At 36.7% G+C, this 22,805-nt stretch overlaps 1 protein-coding gene across 1 annotated transcript; it reads left to right on the top strand.

Annotated features, from left to right (window-relative positions):
• The first annotated feature begins 5,669 nt into the window (after positions 1-5,669).
• LOC123653877 (CD63 antigen-like) lies at positions 5,670-22,684 on the top strand. Its single transcript, XM_045589854.1, has 5 exons — positions 5,670-5,723; positions 17,939-18,139; positions 18,395-18,556; positions 19,164-19,421; positions 22,373-22,684. Exons 1-5 carry the CDS (start codon positions 5,670-5,672, stop codon positions 22,595-22,597), a joined length of 900 nt encoding a protein of 299 aa, XP_045445810.1. The 3' UTR covers positions 22,598-22,684.
• The last annotated feature ends 121 nt before the right edge of the window (positions 22,685-22,805 follow it).

Raw genomic sequence — 22,805 nt, 5'->3', positions numbered from 1 at the left:
GAGGCTTGTTAAAGTGTTTATAACGCTTTCTTGCAAGCGTCGTAGATTTGATAAAATAATCATAGCTGAGACTGAAGATGACAAAATTTGTAATTCATTGTTAGTCACCTTCTCAGTTCGATTAGTAATAAAGGTAAGATTCTTTAGACATTTCTGTATTATTTCGAATTGCTTGTTCATTATAACTTCATTCCTCTGAAGAATGTTATATTGCGCTTCTATGATACTTGTTTGATTTTTTAATAAGAATCGTAGATGGTTCTCATTTACAGAAATTTTTTCTATATCCTTTTCATATTTTTTAGCGAAACGCTCATCCAAGACACCAAATAGTGAGTTCGCTACATAGCCTACACCGTTAATCAGTCCTCGTTTTTGTCTTTTATATATATGTTTTTTGAAAATTGCGTTATAATGTTCGATTTCCGATATTTCGTGTTGTAATTGATATATGATACTCCTGTATTGTGTTGGAAGTAGATCGAGGCTTAAGTATGATTCTTCCAAATGACCGACATAATCTTTCACATGACGTAATGCCGACCAATAGGTACTCATATTGTAGTAAGCGATTAGTTTCCATTCATCGCGTATTATGTGTATGTCATACATTTTATCGAAATAAATGTTTTGATTACTGTTCAGAGCTGTAACGTTGTATGAACATTCAGTTGGTTTAAATAGAAATAGAATTAGCATCAATATCATAGTAAAGAATGTTCCGAGAGGCCTTCTTAATTGTCTACCCCTTCGTTGCCTCTGTTGCGAGTCGACGCCTGTGTCGTCGCCGCATGTCGTTGTTGAAATGTTATCGATACGGTTCTGTGCTTGAGTTCCGGTACCTTCTTCTCTTACGGGTAGAACTGACAGTTTTAAAACGGGTCTTTGTATAACGCCATTCTTAGTTTTGACGGATACAACTCGTACGTATCCATCTTTGCCAGGGTGGACTTTAACCACTCTACCCATGGACCATTTGCCGGGACTCAGGTTTTCGTCTTTGATTAAGACAATATCGTTAACCTCGACGTTTTTAGAGGGTGTTCTCCACTTGGTACGAACTTGTAACTGTTGTAAGTAGTCAGATGACCACCTTTTCCAGAACTGTTTATTCATTGCTTGAATAGTCTGCCATCTTGTTTTTAAGTTCATGTGGTTAGAGTCGGTTTGTTGTCTTGCTATCAGGGATCTTCCAACCAAGAAATGCCCAGGTGTTAGATACTCATCTTCTGGATTTTCAGTCAAGGCGAGTAAAGGTCTAGAGTTAAGACATGCCTCGATCTGGTACAAGAGCGTTGTGAATTCTTCATAAGTTAACTTTTGCTCACCTATTACACGACGTAGGTGGTGTTTAAAACTCTTGACGGCAGCTTCCCATAGCCCTCCGGCTGAGGGATAGGCTGGTGCATTAAAATGCCATTGAATGTCATAGTCATTGATCTTATTCATCACGTCTGTATTTATAGCAACGAGAATGTTATATTCCTTCTTCAGTTCTTTGGATGCCCCAATAAAATTCCTTCCTTGATCGCTGTACATGTGTTTCGGGGTGGATCTTCTGGCACAAAAACGTCGGAATGCTGCCAAAAATCCTGGTGTGCTTATATCAGACACTAGCTCTAGGTGAACGGCCTTTGTCGAGAGGCAAACGAAGACTGCAACATAGGCCTTCTGTGTTCGTATTCCACGGCCCTTGTTTGATTTGATATCGAAGGATCCAGTGAAATCAACGCCACAATGATAGAATGCGCGTGAAGGAGTAACTCGAGGCTCGGGTAAATCAGCCATAATCTGCGTTATCTTCTCTGCCTTGAAACGTCGACATTTGACACACTTTCGAAGTTCTCTTTTTACTGTTCTAAGCCCACTGATAACCCAATAGTTTTCTCGTATATAAGACAAAGTCAGGCTTGGTCCACCGTGAAGCGTGGTGTAATGAGCGTGTCGTACAATAAGTTCAGTGAGTTTGCCGTGACTGGGTAGTATTACGGGGTGCTTAGCTGAGTGACTAAGATAGGAATTGTTTAATCTCCCCCCAACTCTAAGTAACCCATCATATGGGTCTAGATAAGGTAGTAAACTTAGCAGTTTACTAGATTTACTTAAACCTTGTTGTTTTTGTAGTCGTTCAATTTCCTCCTCAAATTCAATTGTTTGTATTGTCTTAATAATTAAGTTCATCGCGTTTTTTCTTTCTGATGACGAAAGATAATTTTGTTGAAGTATTTGTTTACGTCGCAACCATTGTGTATAACGTGTGAGCCAGCCGATTATAGTGATTAAGCGCTCTATTGAGCTACATTCATTTAATAATTGCAATACTAAAGCATTTTTATAAGATAAGGCTGCGGTCACACTGGATGCTTTTATTTCTAAGCGTGGTGGTTGATATTTTTCTTCCTTCATTGTACTCGAATTAAATGTTAACAACCACTGCGGGCCGTGCCACCATAAATGATGCTCCAATAACTGCTGTGTTGACAGTCCTCTCGAGGCGCAGTCTGCAGGGTTATCTTCAGATTTAACATGATGCCATGACGATGATGGAATTATATTGAGGATAGTTCGAACTCTGTTAGCCACGAACTGTTTCCACCTATTGACATCTCCATATAACCAACCAAGAACCACCATGGAGTCGGTCCAGGCAAATACTTGTAGATTATCAGGCAAGGTTTGAATTACTTTTTTTATAAGCCATGATAGTAGCAGTGCTCCACATAGCTCAAGTTTTGGCAAGGATAGTTTTTTCTTCAAGGGTGCTAATTTTGTCTTAGCAGTCACAAGCGTCGATGTGTACTTGCCCTTAGAATTTATCGTGACGGCATAAATAGCGCAAGCATATGCTTTTTCGGATGCGTCACAAAATCCATGAATTGTATAATGATTTTTATCGCCTATGTATCTAGGAATTTTAAACTGGTCTATTTGTTGATAGTCACGTTTCAGCTTTATCCATTCATTCGTTATGGTATTCGACAATTGTGTATCCCAATCCGTGGTTTCTTCAGACCAAGTTTGTTGGAATAAAAGCTTTGCCCGAACTGAAAGGGGGCTGAGAAATCCCATGGGATCATATACCTTGGAAATGTTCGAAAGGAGTTGTCTTTTAGTTATGACGTCATCACTGTTTTCATCTTCGAATATATTTTTGAATACGAAAATATCTGACGACGGAATCCAGCGTAAGCCTAAGGTTTTTCGGTTTTCTAGGCCCTTAAAATCTAGCGGAGTGTCTAATTGATTAGCGGATAGCCCATCAATCAGTTCCTTTGCATTGCTGGACCACTTCCGAATATTCATGCCGGCTCCCTTCAGGATATCGATGATCTCTCTTTGTAACTGTTTTGCTTGAGAGATATTATCACAACCTTCGAGCAGATCATCCATGTATAATGACGTCATTAGCGCTTTAGCTGCCAGGGGAAACTTGTGTGCGTCATCCATAGCTAGCTGCTTTATAGTACGCATAGCGAGATAAGGGGCCGCCTTTGTACCATACGTGACCGTAGTCAATTGGTACTCCCTTAAGGGGGCTTCTTGTATGCTTCTCCAGACAATACGTTGCAGATGTTGATCGGTTTCTCGAACCATTATTTGACGAAACATTTTTTCTATGTCAGCAGTAACGACATACTTATGTTGTCGCCATACTAAGATGAGATGCTGTAAATCCTTTTGCAAATTCGGACCACGCTCCATCAAGTCATTTAAGCTGAATCCACTTGATGTTTTTGATGATCCATTGAATACCGTTCGTAGTTTAGTTGTTGTAGAGTCGTTTTTTTGTACACCGTGATGAGGAAGATAGTGTACAAATGAACTACATTTTGTAACGGGAGACATGTGACCACTTTGTTCGTATTCTTGCATAAAATTTCTGTAGCTTTCCGAGAAGCAATCGTTTTTATTCATCTTCTTTTCTAAGTTGTAGAACTGAGCAATTGCCTTTGTTTTCGATTCACCGAGGTCCTTTTCAAATCCCGGTTTCATGGGGAGGGCCACTTCATATCGTCCGTTTGATAAACGTTTTGTTGTTGATTGATAGAATTGCTCACAATACTCTTCGTCTGGAGTCATTTCGATAGACGAATCATTGACTTCTTCTAGCTCCCAATATTGAGAAATCGCTGACAGGTCTGTAGTAATCCGGCTCGAAGGACCAAAAAACTGTATGATCCTCGAAGTAAGACTGTTGTCTTGTAGCTTGCAGGTTCAGAATGACTGCGCAGCTTGTCAGCAGCAAAGCTGTATTCTCGAAGGACCAAAAAACTGTATGGTCCTGTCTGTGTGAGTGAGAGACGACATGTGAGGGAAGGTTATGAGGGAAACCAAACCCAATGAAAGTCGATCTAACACTCTATGAATCTTGTCAACAGCAAGGCTGCATTCTCTGTATGAATCCTCGAAGGACCAAAAAACTGTATGGTACAGTCTATGTTTGAGTGAGAGATGACATGTGAGGGAAGGTTACGAGGGAAACCAAACCCAATGAAAGTCGATTTTTCGTGATGAATGGTCGATGTGAGTTTAAGATTCAACGCCCTTTTGATTGACTTATATGAATCTTCGTAGGCGTAAAACTCACTATCGTACTGGGTATCCGATCCTTGTAGGATATTATCTATTTGCAAGTGCAAAGCGTCTATTGCGTTCCAGCGCGTTTGTATGTTGCGTAACTCGTCTTCCAGCTCCCATTTGTCTTGGATTTCATTTATTTTCAAGCGATTTATTTGTCGATGAAAAGCTCGGAAGTTTGTTCTTTGCAGTGACATCAATTCTGTTGCCTGACCTCGATCCGACGTTGAGATCTTAGTGGCATTTGAACTTGTTGGCAATGTGAGTCTTGGCTGCAGCTTTGGTGTTGTCGGAATCGCAGGTGATTCCAGTGGTTTGCCAGCTCCTGGTGTCGGTGACACAGAAGTCTCCCTTGCTGGCGAAAATGACGCTACCTTGATGCGTACAGAATCAAAGTATTCTCTTGCCTGTACGTATTGATTTTCTTTAAAATAAGGATCAGTATCGTTATGGTAGAGCGACAACCGTTGGTCGTTACCTTGGAACTCGGCCCATAATTTGTCAAGGACATCGAGTCGCTCGTCCAAGTATTTACGGGTCTTCCGGGATACGGAATCTTTGTTGAAGTTCCTCTCTATCTTTTTTATTGCTTCGACAATTTCTTGTTGTCGTTGCAGGATATTTTCCATATTTATTTTTTAATGCTGACGTTGATGTAAAATTGATAGGACCGTCTTCAGGGGTCCAGGCCAATCTCTCAGTGGATAGTGCGACCTTGATTGCGCCTTCTCAATTTAACTGGTGGAACCCGCTTCTGGGAAGCCAGTCAACCGATTCGCAGTCACACAAATTCCACGTGAGCGTTGTGGCCACTGTATGTGGACTCTCCAAATGTCGATGGAAATCCGTAGAGTTTATAGTCTTGATTGACTGTTTTCTTGAGTGATTTCTCGAAGAAATATTTGTTTTTTTTTTTTTCTCGAAGGATCAAAACGACTGTATGTATCCTCGAAGTAAGACTGTTGTCTTGTAGCTTGCAGGTTCAGAATGACTGCGTAGCTTGTCAGCAGCAAGGCTGTATTCTCGAAGGACCAAAACGACTGTATGTATCCTCGGAGTAAGACTGTTGTCTTGTAGCTTGCAGGTTCAGAATGACTGCGCAGCTTGTCAGCAGCAAGGCTGTATTCTCGAAGGACCAAAAAACTGTATGGTACAGTCTATGGTTGAGTGAGAGATGACATGTGAGGGAAGGTTATGAGGGAAACCAAACCCAATGAAAGTCGATCTAACACTAAATTTATTCAGATTATTTTGAGTATATATAGGCAGAAGTACAGACGTCATTTGACGTCAATCGTAGCAAACAAATATCAATTTCATTAGAAATCTGCATAAGAAAAATAACAATTTCGTAATAAATCAGCTAAATTAAAGAGGTTACTAATTAGCAAAACAATCATATTGCTCAATGTGCGTTGACCCGTACAGCTCTATAGATGGTGAAAAGGAGTCCAAATAATGCATCGTCATCTATATATATAAAAAAGAAAGGTCACTGACTCACTCATCACGAGAACTCAAAAACCGCCGGATGGTCCATCCATCCAGGATGGACAAAGATGAAATTTAGCAGGGAGGTAGATTATAGTTAGTCAAACGTCCGCTAAGAACGGATTTTTTGATATTCCACTGCTAAGGGCGTTTGATTGGGGTTGATAGTTTGTATGAAACATATACAGCAGCTATAAGTTCGCCTGCTAGGTTATTTATACTGCAGCCTGAAAATAAAATTAAAAATGTGGTGTATAGAGAGGTTTTATAAAAATAACTAATAAATTATACTAAATTGTGCCTTTTAAAAAATTACTCAGCGTGATAAGCATTTCAAGTGACTGAAATAAAAATATAATTTGCTTAAACATCTTGATAGTAATGCATATATCTTCATAGCCACGCGAACGTAGTCGCGGGCAACAGTTAGTGTATTATAACAATAAGTCCCCAAAAGTGTATGTGATCGATTCCCTCAAAATTTACTGAACGGCTTTTCATGCGGTTTTACCAATGGAGAGAGGGCTTCAAGAGGAAGGTTTACGGAACGACTAAGCCGATTTTGATGAGATTTTGAGTTTCACTGGAAGTTTGCCGGGAAAACTTTGTGACTCACTATTTAAACGCGGGCGAAGCCGCGGGCATAGCTAGTAATTATATATAAATATATTGTTATATTGCGGAAAACAGGGATGTCTTGCGCGAACTCAGTGAGGCCTTTGTCCAGCAGTGACTTGTGAGTGTTTGGTGAGCAGACTGACTGACTGACTTGATCATCATCATCTTCACTTTAGCTTGATACAGTCTACTGCTGGACATAGGCCTCCGCAAGTTCAAGCTCCTCATGTGTGTTTGCCATAGTCACCACGGTGGGCAGGCGGATTGGTGATCGCAGGGCTGGCTTTGTCGCACTGAAGACGCTGCTGTCCGTCTTCAGCCTGTGTATTTCAAATCAAGCAGTTGGATGGTTATTCCGCCACCTGTCGGCGTTTTAAGTTCCAAGGTGGTAGTGGAACTATGTTATCTCTTAGTCGCCTCTTACGACACCCACAGGAAGATAGGGGGCGGCTATATATTTTATTGCCGTAACAACACAGATATTTTGTCCAAATGAAAGTCCAGTAATAAAATAAAAAATAAATAATAAATAAAACAACTACCGCAGGTTAGCTGGAAGAGACTTCTTCTAGAGTTATCTCTACCGGCTTTCTACATATAAATTATATAATGTGTATAACGCCTGACTGAGCGCAGTAGTCTGTGGCCGTCGTCCGGGCTACATACATCTGACGCCCGTTAGCAATAGTTTTGATTTATTAGTTTTGATTCATTGCATACTGGAAAATTACTAAAATCGGAAACATCGACATTTTTTTTATTGTCCGCTTAACTTAAACACGCCAATACGCCAACACACCAACATGCCAAAACTCCAACACGCCAACACGCCAACACCCCAACATGCCAAAACCCCAACACGCCAACACGTCAACACGCCAACACGCCAACACGCCAATACGCCAATGCGCCAACACGTCAACACGCCAATGTGCTAATACGCCAACACGCCAACAGTCCAACACGCCAACATGCCAACACGCCAATACGCCAACATGCCAACACGCCAATACGTCAATGCACCAACACGCCAACACGCCAATACGCCAACACACCAATACGCCAACACTCCAACATGCCAACACGCCAACACTCCAACATGCCAATGCGCCAACACGCCAACACGCCAACACGCCAATGTGCCAATACGCCAAGACGCCAACAGTCCAACGCGCCAACATGCCAACACGCCAATATGCCAACACGCCAATAGTCCAACACGCCAACATGCCAATACGCCAATACGCCAACACGCAATCATGCCAACACGCCAATACGCCAATGCGCCAACACGCCAACACGCCAATGTGCCAATACGCCAACACGCCAACACGTCAAAACGCCAACACGCCAACACGCCAATACGCCAACACGCCAACACGATAATATGCCAACACGCCAATACGCCAATGCGCCAACACGCCAACACGCCAACACGCCAATGTGCCAATACGCCAACACGCCAACACGCCAATACGCCAACACGCCAATGTGCTAATACGTTAATGCGCCAACACGCCAATGTGCCAATACGCCAACACGCCAACAGTCCAACACGCCAACATGCCAACACACCAATACGCCAATACGCCAACACGTCAAAATGCCAACACGCCAACACGCTAATACGCCAACACGCCAACACGTCAACACTCCAACACGCCAACACTCCAACACGCCAATACGCCAACACGCCAACACGCCAATGCGCCAACGTGCCAACGCGCCAATGCGCCAACACGACAGGACGCCAACAAAAATAACAAACCTGTTTAATAACGAACCATTATTTATGATACTATATCTGTCCAGGTCCGGAAGAAGCCACTTCGCCATCTAAGGACATCGTGGCAAGTTTGCCGGGAAAACTTTGTGACTCACTTATTTAAACGCGGGCGAAGCCGCGGACACAACTAGTATATTTATATATTTTGAAGCCTACATGTACAAAGTAAAAAACAATATATACGTGTTTTGGTTAACTTAACTAATATGTTAAAAATAATTTTGTTTTGGCAATTTTGGTTATTATATGTGAAAAAAGGGGATGAAAATTAAAAGTTGATATTTATTTATTATGTTAATGATACTTGATTATACTTGTACAGTACTCGGTCATTTGGAAAGAGACAAAAGGCTAATTTCGATTTCGTAGCGCGTTTTAGTCCAAGATCCCAGACCCCAGACCTTCCTATTTCCTGATTGACAAAATGTATACATAGCCTGCATTTTTTTTTTGTTGTTTACATAATTAGTCTAGTGTACAAAACGAAAGGTTGTGACATTGAAAATGCTTGTCACGATCCGGTCTTTTACTTTTCTTTTGTATTTTTAAAAACGTATAAGAGTTTGTGTACAAGATTGACCATTATTAATAGTTAAAATGGCCGTGGGTGATTTAAAAAAAATACTGTAAAAGGTTAAAAGTATCTATTCGATTCGATAAACGTAAAAAAAATCATAAAATTATAATCAAAATTAAGAAGGCTCATCTTTTCAGCTTTTAATGGTATATTGATTTTGATTGTCGATTAACTTAAACAACATTTGTGAAGAAATTCTGTCTACGTAGCAATTCTGAATGGGGATACTAAAAACAAAGACAATGAAGAATATAGCCACCCCCTCTCTTCCCGTGGGTGTCGTAAAAGGCGACTAAGGGATAATACAGTTCCACTACCACCTTGGAACTTAAAAAGCCGACAGATGGCGGGATAACCATCCAACTACTGGCAATGAAATACACAGGGCGTAGACGGGCAGCAGCGTCTTCGGTGCGACAAAGCCAGCCCTGCGGTCACCAACCCGCCTGCCCAGCGTGGTGGCTATGGATAACACACATGAGTTCACATCATTTTTGGCGTAATCTTGTGGAGGCCTATGTTCAGCAGTGGACTGTGTTAGGCTGAAATGATGATGATGATACTAAAAATAAATTCTTCGAAATGGTTGTAATTTACTGAACATTTCAAGCTTTTAAAAATTATCGTAGAGAGAACGTTGTTATCTTTTAAAAATCGCTGTTGTGTACAGTTTCAAAATTTGTTGTAGAACTCTATTAAATGGTTTTTTATTTTGGAGCTTAGGTTATTGAAAATAAATCCTTAAACAATCATCTTTTGTCTGTTCTATTATTGAGCCTTACATTAAAAATCTAAAAGACGAATATAATAGAAAAGAGTAGGTATAATACATTTAATTTATTCAACTGAGGTAGCCCACAGCAGGAAATGTCTTTCTTAAATCTGGAGCAGCCAGATCGGGGAAGTACCTCGACCTTGAAGATCACACATATAATACTGCTTTCAAGCAGTTTAGTGTTACTGTGGTGAGTGAGGTGACTAGAGCTCCGGGGAGGTTTGGGGGCTTCCAGTGTTGGAGGCGTTTATAATAAATACTATGGTAATCGCTTACCATCAGGTGAGCCGTACGCTTGTTTGCCGACCCAGTTGTATAAAAAAATATCTACCTCTTTAAAGAAAGCGAATTAGTAGTGTGTTTTTGTTACTAAAATTTTGGATTGTAGAGGCAATACAGTAAATAGGAGCTCACTTAATCTACATTTTGAAAACTTCTGGAATTGCAAATTTCTGTCTGCTTTTAGAGAACATGACTATGTATTAGTTAACGCTTATGATATGATAAAATTTAGTGCATTTTTGTAAATTAATGTTGCATACAACTCACCAATTGTATCGTCTTCGCAATAAGAAATTTATGTACAATTGATAAATATGATAGTCATATGCGGCAAGATGTTTAAATTTGTGTCTGGTAGTAATAAAAAAGCATATTTTTATTCTTTAATTTTTATCTTTTACCGTAATCGCAGATGTTGTTGATAAGGCTTTATTAACATCGTTTCATTTAAAAAATTTGTACTGTTATCGCTAACGAAATGCTTACTAAATGGAATCATTCCAAACAAGGATAAAAGATTATCATCAATAAAAAATCAAAGTGGATAAGGATTTCGGAGAACCGGGATATTCGGCACGAACTTGGAGTAGTATATGTCCAGCCTATTGGACTGCGATACCGAGAGATTAGTATTTCTACAAAATTTTGCGAAATTATTCCACAATTGTGAATTTTAGTTGTGCCTCTCACCACATAACAGCATATCAAAATGATAGTATTTACCTATTTTTTGTAATTTTAGACACAACTTATTAAAATATACAAATAACAGACATATACCCGAGTAGATTTTTTTTTCGTGTTCCTTAGAAGGACCGGACCAGGCATGCCTGATCAGGACCAGATAATGTATGTAACGCAAAAGATTGGTTTGGACCTGATCAGGATGAGATAAGATTTCCTGATCGGGTCCAGATCAGGAAATCTTATCTCATCCTGATCACCGGTTCGGTCCGGTCCTTTTAAAAAACACGAATGTATGTTCTTGAAAAAACTGCTTAGCAAAAAAAGCGAATTGATATTATAAATATGCTACTTAACATAGTTATTATGATATTTATTTCTGTTTATTTTTTCCAATATATTATTTGTTTGTTTTTACTTTAAATATTATTTTTATTTATTTTTATATTATTAATTAAATTTTATTTATTAACTTCTAATAATTAACTACTAATTAACTATTTCCTACTACTTACGACTGCTCCACTGTGTAGAAGGACTCCCTGCTAGACTGTCCTGATAACTATATATACTAAGTGCGCTTAAAAACATTGATAGCGCAATTCAGGCTTAGTTCTGATCTGATCCGGACCGGACCGGGTCCTGACCCAGTATGCCTTACCATACTTGATTATATTTTACATCAGGCTATCCTGATCTGGACCGGACCGGGTCCTAATCCAGTATGCCTTACCATATTTGATTATATTTTAGATCAGGCTGTCCTTATCTGGACCGGACCGGGTCCTGATCCAGTATGCTTTACCATACTTGATTATATTTAAATCAGGCTATCCTTGTCTCGACCAGACCTGGTCCTGATAGAGCTTGCCGGATTTGGCATGCCTCATTCTATCCTGATCCGGTCCAGATACATGATCTGGTTGAGCCTGACCTTTTTTCTAGTCGGGTAATGACGATGCGCGTTGGCGCAACGGTCACGGCACTGGCTTGTGTCTGTTGCGCTATCGGTTGCGGGTTCGATTCATGACAATCATTTGTATTGGCCATATAGGTAGATGTTTGTCGTTGTCTGGGCGTTTGTGCAATTCTTGTGGGTCTCCCCACCGTGCCCCGAAGAGCACGTTAAGCCGTCGGTCCCGGTTGTTATCATGTACACCTGATGGCGGCCGTTACTCATATTAGGGAATATATCCGCCAACCCGCATTGGAGCAGCGTGTTGGATTAAGCTCTGATCCTTCTCCTATATAATGCTTTCAGTTTAAAAGGTATTAAAGTACCCAAAAAGCTAGGTCGCTTTTTTGTAATAGGACTTTTTTGTATAGATCTTTCAAAACTGTTGTTAAATGTGTTCTTATGAAAAAAATTATAATATTATCTTCACCATTTATGCATCTAGAAAGTTTTCTCCACCAACCATCATTGTTTAACATTACACAATGCCGAATAAATAACAATCGTAACTATTCCGTTAATTATATCTACCTACCTATTTATTATATGTACCTATATCGTCAAAAGATATGTCTAGAATACTTTATGTGAAATAATATATATATTTTACATAAAATAAGGTAAATTATTTTATTATCACGCATAAAAGTGATTTTCTTTTGTTTTCATGCCAGCAAAACATTTTTTGATAAATGCACGTAATCGCTTCAAAGTTCTAATCTTTGGCCCGACATATTAATAGTGTTATCAATATACATCAAGATACGAGCCATGATACTTATTATTCGTGATTCCAGTGAACAGTTCGGCTGGTAATATTGCTGTTTTACGGTGAATTTGTTTGATGGAAGTGCAAAGTTCGATGAAAATGCTGATCCCAAAGACGGAAACAGAATACAACATGAAATCTATAAGATTTCTGTTGTTGACGATCACAACTATGTTTATTGTAAGTAATTAATGATTTTTATATTTTAAGTACATAACTACGTAATAATGTTTTCAGCTGTCAATGATAACTTAAGTATTTGTAAATAGGGTAATTTAAGGCTTTTATTTTGTAGAATGGTTAAGCAATTTAAAATAAGAATATTCGGCCCCTGTTTACGTACTTACTCAGCGATAAGAAGTAATTATTGTCCACTTGAAATTGTCGATATCTATGACCTTATCATCTCAGATTTTATAACTAAAATATTTTATTATAAAAACAAAAGACTTAAAATTAATTACGAATAATTTTAAGTCCTTCGTTTTTATTTATTTTAGTTTTATTAATATTCATCTAGTACTTTTAGTACTTGCAGTAAAGATTTCCAAAACATTGTTTTTGGAAATTATAAGTAACCACAAGTTCAATAAAGCTGTACTGTGTTAACAACAATAATACTTGGTTCGACGTCGTAGCAAATCAAAGAATACCATAAAAATAACAATATCTATAACTACTAGAAGGTTCAGGCTCTTTCATAAGAAAATCGTCATCAATTTCAATAAATATCTTATCGCTGTTTTCTTAACATCAATTACAATCTTTTAAACTCCAACGGCAAATTTATACTAATACCTACTATCAAGCTGAAGAATTTATTGAACTACTGTTTCGAATTGAAAAATCCTTTTTGTTTTGAATATATCATTTACTAAGGATGGTTATATAATATTTAAGTACATTTTTTTTCGCAAATTGACGCTGGTAAAACCGTTGGGTTTTGTTTTTCTTTATTAAAGAGCTTTGCCGCTACTGCGACCATGTCGCTCTGTTATTATACATATGTATGTTACTACAGTTACACGATAACAACCTTAAGACACTGTTAATATAATTTTATCAACTAATTTATACAATTTCTTTGCTGAAATAGATTCCGGTTTTGTCAAAATACTGTTATATTCTCCAACATTGGTATAAAACAGTTTATTAAGAAAAAAATTGGCGTCTTCTGGTTTCGTTCTATTAAAATATGATAGGTATCCTCTATACTCCACAAACTGAACAACTAGGGTGTGAGTTATACCCATCAAATGCCCAAATTTATTTATTGGAATATGTCCAGACCTTAACCGTAAAGCAGTGACCACGTTTTTCTGTTAAATAACACTGTGTCCATCCAAGATATATTGGGCGGGTGAGGTTGTATGGTCCGATACGAGATGCCTTTGTCTTTTGACCTTTTATCAAAACATTCTCTCCACATAATATAAGTTGTAAGTATTTATATTCGAAACGAAAGCATCTCACACCGGCCAATGGGGCCTGTAGGATAATGTCTGTCTCCATTTTTGTAAAGTAATTTCCACACTTTGTGTTACGTTATTTATTACTTTTGATTTATTATTCAATACCATTAGTACTACAATCGTAGTAACCAAGTTAGCTCTGGCCAAGGACAGACGTTGAAAGATTGATGTGTGAGCAATAATGACGGATTAAAAAACGTATTGCTAAGAAATAGCATATATGTAGCAAAGTAATGATGAATCAACATTTATTTTATCAGTCATAGTAGTAAAAGAATAAGATCGATTTGTAATAAACTAATTGTAACTCAAAATTAGTCGTTTAGTACTGAGCTTTTTATTGCGTTATAGCGCTCAAATGTAGGTACCATATAAGTTCCTAATCAGTTATTTACGGATCCTAATTTTGCTTTTCTGCGATATAAAAATTTTCATATGTAGTTTCAATAAACTGTTTTATTAGCGTTTTATTTACGATCTTACTTGTTCCTCCAAAATTTGACTACTTTCAGTCAGTGTTCGCTTTGTATGAGATAATGCTGCTTTTTTATTTCATCATTACAGCCTATACAGTCCACTGCTGGACATAGGCCTCCACAAGTTTACGTCAAAAATAACGTGAACTCATGTGTTTTGCCCATAGTCACCACGCTGGGCAGGCGGGTTGGTGACCGCAGTACTGGCTTTGTCGCACCAAAGACGCTGCTGCCCGTCTTCGGCCTGTTTATTTCAAAGCCAGCAGTTGGATGGTTATCCCGCCATCGGTCGGCTTCTTAAGTTCCAAGGTGGTTGTGGAACCTTGTTATCCCTTAGTCGCCTCTTACGACACCCACGGGAAGAGAGGGGGTGGCTAAATTCTTTAGTGCCGTAGCTTTTTTATTTAATATTGAAAAAAAAGTGCCATACAATAAAGCATATTTCATGCATGGCACGCCAACATCATGTCTTATAATTGTGTTTGCAGGCAAACGAAAAAAAAACCGACTTCAATTATATCGACAAGTAACACAACGTAGGTAGACGAAAAATTAGTCAAGTAAATATGCATTATCAAAGTTTACTCTAAAAGTTGTAATCAGATCTCGATGAAATTTAAATATGACCACATGATAAACATCGGGTTTCGATTAAATTAAAAATCATTAAAATCAGTACACCCAGTAAAAAGTTATGCAGATTTTCGAGAGCTTCCCTCGATTCCTCTAGGATCCCATCATCAGATCCTAGTTTCCTTATCATGGTACCACACCAAGGATGTTTCCTTTACAACAAAAAAATAATTATCAAAATCGGCTCATAAACAACGAAGTTATGCCCAAACATACATTAAAAAAAATATATATATATATACGGTCGAATTGAGTAACCTCCTCCTTTTTTGAAGTCGGTTAAAAACGAAGCATGCCTTAAAGAGGCTTATTATTAATTTAAGCAAAATGATTCAAAACTTTCGGTTCGTACAACTTGAACTATCATTATCATCATCATCATTACAGCCTATACAGTCCACTGCTGGACATAGGCCTCCACAAGTTCACGCCAAAAATAGCGTGAACTCATGTGTGTTGCCCATAGTCACCACGCTGGGCAGGCGGGTTGGTGACCGCAGTACTGGCTTTGTCGCACCGAACAACTTGAACATCAAACATTTTTCTACAAGGCCCTGTTATAGATATATCTATACTAATATTATAAAGCTGAAGAGTTTGTTTGTTTGTTTGAACGCGCTAATCTCAAGAACTAATGGTCCAATTTATAAAATTCTTTCAGTGTTAGATAACCCAGTTGTCGAGGAAGACTATAGATTTTATATCATCACGCTAAGACCAATATGAGCGGAGCACCAATGAACAATGTTTCAAAATCGGGGTTCTTTTTTCTTTTAGATGCTTCCGCTACGTGCGCTGAGGAAACAAAGTTTCGCAAAAATCATATATGACAGAATTGTTCCTATTCCACGCGGACGAAGCCGCGGGAATAGGAGCTAGTGTTAATATAAAACTACTGAACCTGTATATAATACCCGTACCTACAAACAGTCTGGCGTAATTAACAAATTTTAATGATTATATAGGGTATCATTCTATTGTTACATATAGTAGGTATAAACTTCTCTATCAAGCTAACAATGTCGATGAGATGGTTTCTTAGAATAAACTGATCAAAGCATTTTTATCACTTCTCTAATCTATCGTTTAAATTATGACTTCGAATTTTTATTATGCGATATAGTACTTATATATGCATAATTTTAATGGAAATAAGGATTGCTATTTCAATAGATTTTTACGATAAAGTAAACACTGTGTTGTTTTACAAATTTTACTTTGGATCTTTATAAAAAATAGCAAAAACACTACCATAAGGTATTAGATAACATTTACACGTTACACACATCATGAATTTTCATATAAACTTAAGGACTTACATCATTAAAAAGCTAAAACGCATTGGTAGTAGAGGGAATAAATGGATGTAACAGAAATATGGGAGGTATTAAGAGAGAGGATGAGTTCTGATGGCTTTTTACTTTCAACCTACTTATGTGTAGTTTGCCATGGCCTGGATGTTTGTGCAGTCCTTTTGCATCTCCCCACCGTATCTTGGACAGCACATTAAGCCGTCGGTCCCGATTGTTATCATGTACACCTGATAGGGATTGTTTCTCGTAATAGGGAATATACCCGCCAGCCATAGCGTGGTGGATTGAGCTCTGGTCCTTCTCCTATATGGGGAAAGAGGCCTATATGCCCAGCAGTGGGATATTACAGGCTGAAACGAGCGAATCTGCACACTATTACAAAACAAAAACAACAAAAAAACATTTAATATAAAAATATTGAAAGGTCAAAAATCCTGAATAAAAAAGGAAAGAAAGAAGTGTTGTGTAAAATTAGTAAAACAAAACAAGAAATGGTCTAATATAAAATATATAAAATTATGTGGTGTCATGGGACACCAGTTAGGAACGAAGTTCCTTCGGATAGTATAGAAGCAACACAATTTGAAAAAAAAAGTGTTGAATTTTATATATATTTTCTAGTTCTTGATTTATTTTTAATTTTGTTGATTGGTTTTGAATTAAGTACATAAAAGTATTTAGGAAATTTAGTATTTTAGAAAATAACAAATACCGTAAAATAAAATAAATCAAACAGAATAATAATAATAATTCAAACTATTAAGTGAAATAAAAACACATATGGCTTTATTTATTTTTGTCGACAGTATAAAATTACATAAATAATTTTAAAAAAAATTTACTAATAATATTTTAGTTTTACAAACTTCATATTATACAGTCGTGTGACTGATATTACGTCACTTCCGTTATATATTTTTCTTACGGTTTTAGTATCAAATTTTTTTTTCAGTTCGCTCGCCCAACCAAATGTCAAGCCTGCCGTAAGGAACTTCGTTCTAAAAAAAAAAACAACAAACGTGTCTATATAATTATAATTGTGTTTGCAGGCAAACAAAGAAAAACCGCCTTCAATTATATCGACAAGTAATACAACGTAGGTAGACAAAAAAAATTTCGAGTAAATAGGCATTATCAAAGATTACTCCAAAAGTTGTAATCAGATCTCGATGAAATTTAAATGTGAACACATGATAAACATCGGCTTTAGATTAAATTAAAAATCATCAAAATCGGTACACCCAGTAAAAAATTATGCGGCTTTTCGAGAGTTTCCCTCGATTTCTCTGGAATCCCATCATCAGATCCTGTTTTCCTTATCATGGTACTAAACTAAGCATATCTCCTTTCCAACGAAACAAGAATTATCAAAATCGGTTTATAAACGACGGAGTTATGCCCGAACATACATAAAAAATATATATATATATATATACGGTCGAATTGAGTAACCTTCTCCTTTTTTTGAAATCGGTTAATGATAGTAATAAAAATAGATATTTTTTGTTGAAATACTTTTTATATTTCAGATTATCGCTGGTCTGATGATCGTCCTGGGTTTCTCCGTGTACACACACTACCACACGTTCTCGTATTTCTACCAGAACGCAACGAGCGGTCGATTTTTCTCGCCCTCTATTCTTTGCATTGTTATGGGCATGTTTCTTTTTGTCGTCACGCTGTTCGGTTTCTTTGGTAGCTTGAAACGTAGCACGTGTTTGGTCAATTTGGTAAGTTACATTCTCAATTTTTAAATTAATAATTTATTTTTCTTGAATGTTATACACATACATACCCTATCTGTAACTTTGCTCGAATATAAATAGATCGTAGTTTAAAAAATAAACGTTATTTTATCTTTGTCATCAATAAAGTAAATAGGTAAGTCGAGACACGTACTTTTGAACATTTACATACAAAGTTCTTCACATTTCCCACCATTCTAAGAAATAAGTTATTGAAATTGATACTTATTTGTTTTTCAGTATGCACTAATTTTGTCCTTGATGCTGATAGGAAAATTGGTCGTGGTGATATTAGCTTTCACAGTGGACACACAGACATTAAGAGATTATGTCTATATACCAATATCTGAATATACCTCCGATCCTGAAATTCAAATGGAAATTGACAGATTACAAGTTTGCGTAAGTTAGATGTAATTTAGAAAATAAGTTTTATTAAAAGAAAAGGTTTTAAATTATTAAAAAAAAAAAACTACGCGTATGTGGTGGTTATTGTGTTCTTATTTGCTAAAAAGAAAGATTTATAGATACGAGCTCTGGATAAGCTCTAAAACGACTAAGTAGGGTTGAATAATTCTTATACCAAAATAGTAATGTATTATTCGGCAGTTACTTCGTAGGAAAAGTAACTACTTCAAAGGACTAAATCGTAAACTGGTTTCTATAAGATCCATATTCCAGAAAGTTCATATGATAAATTTTAAACATATGTATGTTACTTTACCTTTGTGCCCATCTATCTTGAATTTAAAGTAGGTATATAATGCCTAATTTTACATGTTAATCTACAGTTATCAATTTGTGTCATGCGATATTTTATTGAATATCGAACGTCATGTAAGTTAGTTTAAATTTATATAGAAAAATTCACCAATACAACAGATTAGGTCTGTTTGAACAGTCTCTTTGTCTTAGAAAGTCTGATTCATAAGAAAGGCAGTAGCCACAATAGAAAATACATCACTCGACTACTACTATGTATTACTAATATTTTTATTTTAAATTTTAGCTCAATTGCTGTGGCAGCAACAGCTATCTAGACTACGTTGGAATGAACTTCACGGGTAATAATTCCACGGTGGTCGTGTCGACAATCGTCGAAGGCGACCAAGTTGTATTAGTGGTCCCAGAGTCCTGTTGCATCAGTAGAGGGGCGGAAGTCTGTACAACTATGAGGGCTAACAGCTGCAAGGCGGCGTTGATAAATGTGTTCGTGCAGAACTCGAGCGTCATCGGTGTTTTGGGTGTATCTGTTATGTTTATACAGGTATAACGACGAATTATTACAAAAAAAAAAAAATAATAATAATAATAATAATATAAAATGACTAGCTTTGAACAAAACCTCCTTCCTGAGATGTTACAGGCTTAAGGACGCTATCACATTTTTCTACAAATATCAGTGTTTTTCACGTACCATTTTAATTAATTAGGAGTCACCCTGAGAGGATATCTTGGTTTCAAATGAAAGATAATATATTCATCTCCGAGTGAGACCATAAAAATTCTATAGCCCCATACAAACTTTTCACACAAATACAGTTTAACCATCACAGAAATCGCAAAAAATTAAAAAAAGACGGGTCTGAATTGGAACCATTATAGCCTAAATACACTGCACTAAGAAAAATAAATACACTAAGAAATTGTTGCTTATTTAGTCCTCTATGCGTAGCGCTAGATATTTTATATAAAAATAAATAATATTTCCATTTATGAGAAAAATAAGAAACGCTCTCAAATTTCTTCATACATTTTTTACAAGTGAACCATCGTCGTTCGTCATTCCGCGCCGAAACGCGCTCATGGAAGCACGGCTGTATCGCTTCAGCGCAAGTAATAATTACGTAAAAAATGAGTTTTTTGTGTGTACTGTGCTTGGACGAAATTGATACTTCACAATCGATTGTCTTTGCTATGCATCTGGTTTATATATAATAATCAATAATAATAAGTAATCTTTACAATTTGTCTTCTTTTCAACCGACTTCAAAAAAAGGAGGAGGTTACTCAATTCGACCGTGTATATATATATATTTATGTATGTTCGGAAATAACTTTTTCGTTTATGAACCGATTTTGATAATTCTTTTTTTGTTGGAAAGGAGATATCCCTAGTTTGGTACTATGATAAGGAAACTAGGATCTGATGATGGGATCCCAGAGAAATCGAGGGAAACTTTCAAAAATCGTACGGGTGACTAGTAAATTTAATCATGTTTTCATTAAGTACTATAAAGCACTACTATTTAATAAAGGTCTGGAGTCGATCTGATTGATGATGGAGAAGAAAGATAGTCGAGGGAACTCTTCAACAATTTATAGCAATTACCTGCTTTTTGATCTTAATTCGTTTCTATTGATGAGAACTTTGCACCTGTATTAGTTATAAGTGCCATTACAGTCTGATGATGGAGACGAAAGATATTCGAGGAATTACCTGCTGTGTGGTCATCTGTGTCACAGGACCAGGTTTGATGATGGAGCCCATAAACACTCGAGGGAATTTCTCAACAATTTATAGCAGTTACCTTTTGCTGTTTGACGACCGCTTTGATATAATGGTGCATGTGCCGCATCGGCGGCGCCTAAACACTGACGGTCGCGGGTTCAATTCCCGCTTGGAGTGGATATTTATGTTTATACAAATATTTATTTTCAATCTAGTTGTTAATCCTTGTGGTTCTCCCAACCTAGCCTCGGAGAACACGCTAGGCTGTCAGTCCCGGTTGTTATTACGTGCACCTGATAGCGAACTTTACTCATAGTATGTCGACGCGTTAGCGCAGCGGTCACAGCACTGGCTGTTGCGCTGGCGTTAGTGGGTTCAATCTCCGCGCAGGACAGACATTTGTATTGGCCATATAAGATGTTTGTCATGATCTGGGTGTTTGTGCTTGTGTATTGTGTTTGTTGCCGGACCCCCGACACAAGAGAAAAAGCATCCTTGTTAGGTCTACCCATCACTAAAAATTGTAAAATAAAATAATTTTTAACAAAAAAAAACCGACTTCTAACAGGAAACTAAAAAGTGAAAAATAAACTTACTTAGTACAAAGTAATTCGTATTTTGATTTAGTTAATCAGAAATGATTAAATAAATATTTTATAATATTGAAGAAGTTTCCTGTTTGAAGTCGGTTTTTTTTTTTGTTAAAAATTATTTTATTTTAAATTTACATTCATCATCATCATCATTGTTCCGTTTGCAGAGTTATAAAATAAATAAATTTCTAAAATAGAAGCAGCCTATGTTACTCCTTATTGCATAAGATATATCCCAGTGAAAGTACCGTCAAAATCGGTCCACCCGTTTCAGAGATTAGCCGGAACATACCGACAGACAGACAGACAAAAATTGGAAAAATGTTATTTTGGTATATGGACCGTGTATACATCCGTATGCATTTAGTAAAAAGCAGTATTTTAATATAACTAAAGGACACTCCAATTTTATTTATTTGTATAGATTGTTTACGTAAAATATGTTATGTTTATATTATTATAATGTTAAAACTATAATAATATAACTTAAAATTGTATGTGATTTTGAATTATAAAAATAAGCGTATTATTATCTATTATATTTTATTGTATAGTACGACGAACGAGTAGTAGATACCCTGACGCCTTAAGACATCGTCATAAACAGAGTAGGGGAGAGGTTCCGTGAATAGTAGGTACTTAGTAACAGTTACCAAGTTCGACTTTAAACTTACAACTAAATTTACTAATCAATACCAGTAAAATTAAAAATTAATACTTTCAAGTACCAAGATTAGTTACGTCGGTACAAAATCGAGCAGATAGCGGTATCAATGTGTGCGTACGCGTAATGTTATTGTGTTGCGATTTAAATACCTAAACTTGAGCGAGTGAAAAATGTGATAGCGTCCTTAATTAATTAAAAACAGAACCTTGTTTTTTTTTTTTTTTTTCATTTAATATCTACGATCGCTATAAAATTTGACTTTCATTATATCAATATAATTATTACTATTTCTATTTTAACAAATAAATTCAAAATGAAATCAACTGTAAGTTTCCGATACTTTACGGGAAGACTGGTCCTCCCGTGAACATGGTTGCTGTAAAAAACTAAACCGCGATAAAATCCGAAAAAGTTGTTTCATGAGTGAAATTTTCGTAAAAATTAGAAACATAATTATATTTTTTACTACACAATTGAGGTGTAAATTTCAACTTTACTTTTTACAGTTACTGGGTGTCATATTTGCGTTATTGTTAGCGAGATGCATCCGTAAAATGAAAAGTGAGAAAACCTTCATGTCTTGGAAGATTAAGGAGCAGGTGATTTTAGCTCGACAAAACGAAGAAGAACAACAATATACGCGCCGCATGAGTGAACAAATCACGCGCCAAGCTAAAGAACATAACGCTGATAGTGTCTACATTCCACCTAATGAGTCTAGTATCGCATAAGATTTATAGTCATATTTTATTATTTTATATTTACCATAGATATACGAAGTATATATTTTTAAATTCAGTATCAATGAAGTATATATTTTAAAGTTGTGTTAAAAAATTGTATGTAATCTAAACATTAAATAGTTAATAATAATAATAATCTTTATTTATCTTTATTTAAGTAACCAGTGACTCATTTTGGTTAGTAGTAATACATACC

Source organism: Melitaea cinxia, chromosome 5, assembly GCF_905220565.1.
Source record: "Melitaea cinxia chromosome 5, ilMelCinx1.1, whole genome shotgun sequence".
Classification (NCBI taxonomy): Eukaryota; Metazoa; Arthropoda; class Insecta; order Lepidoptera; family Nymphalidae; genus Melitaea; species Melitaea cinxia.
This window is presented reverse-complemented; position numbering and strand designations above follow the sequence as displayed.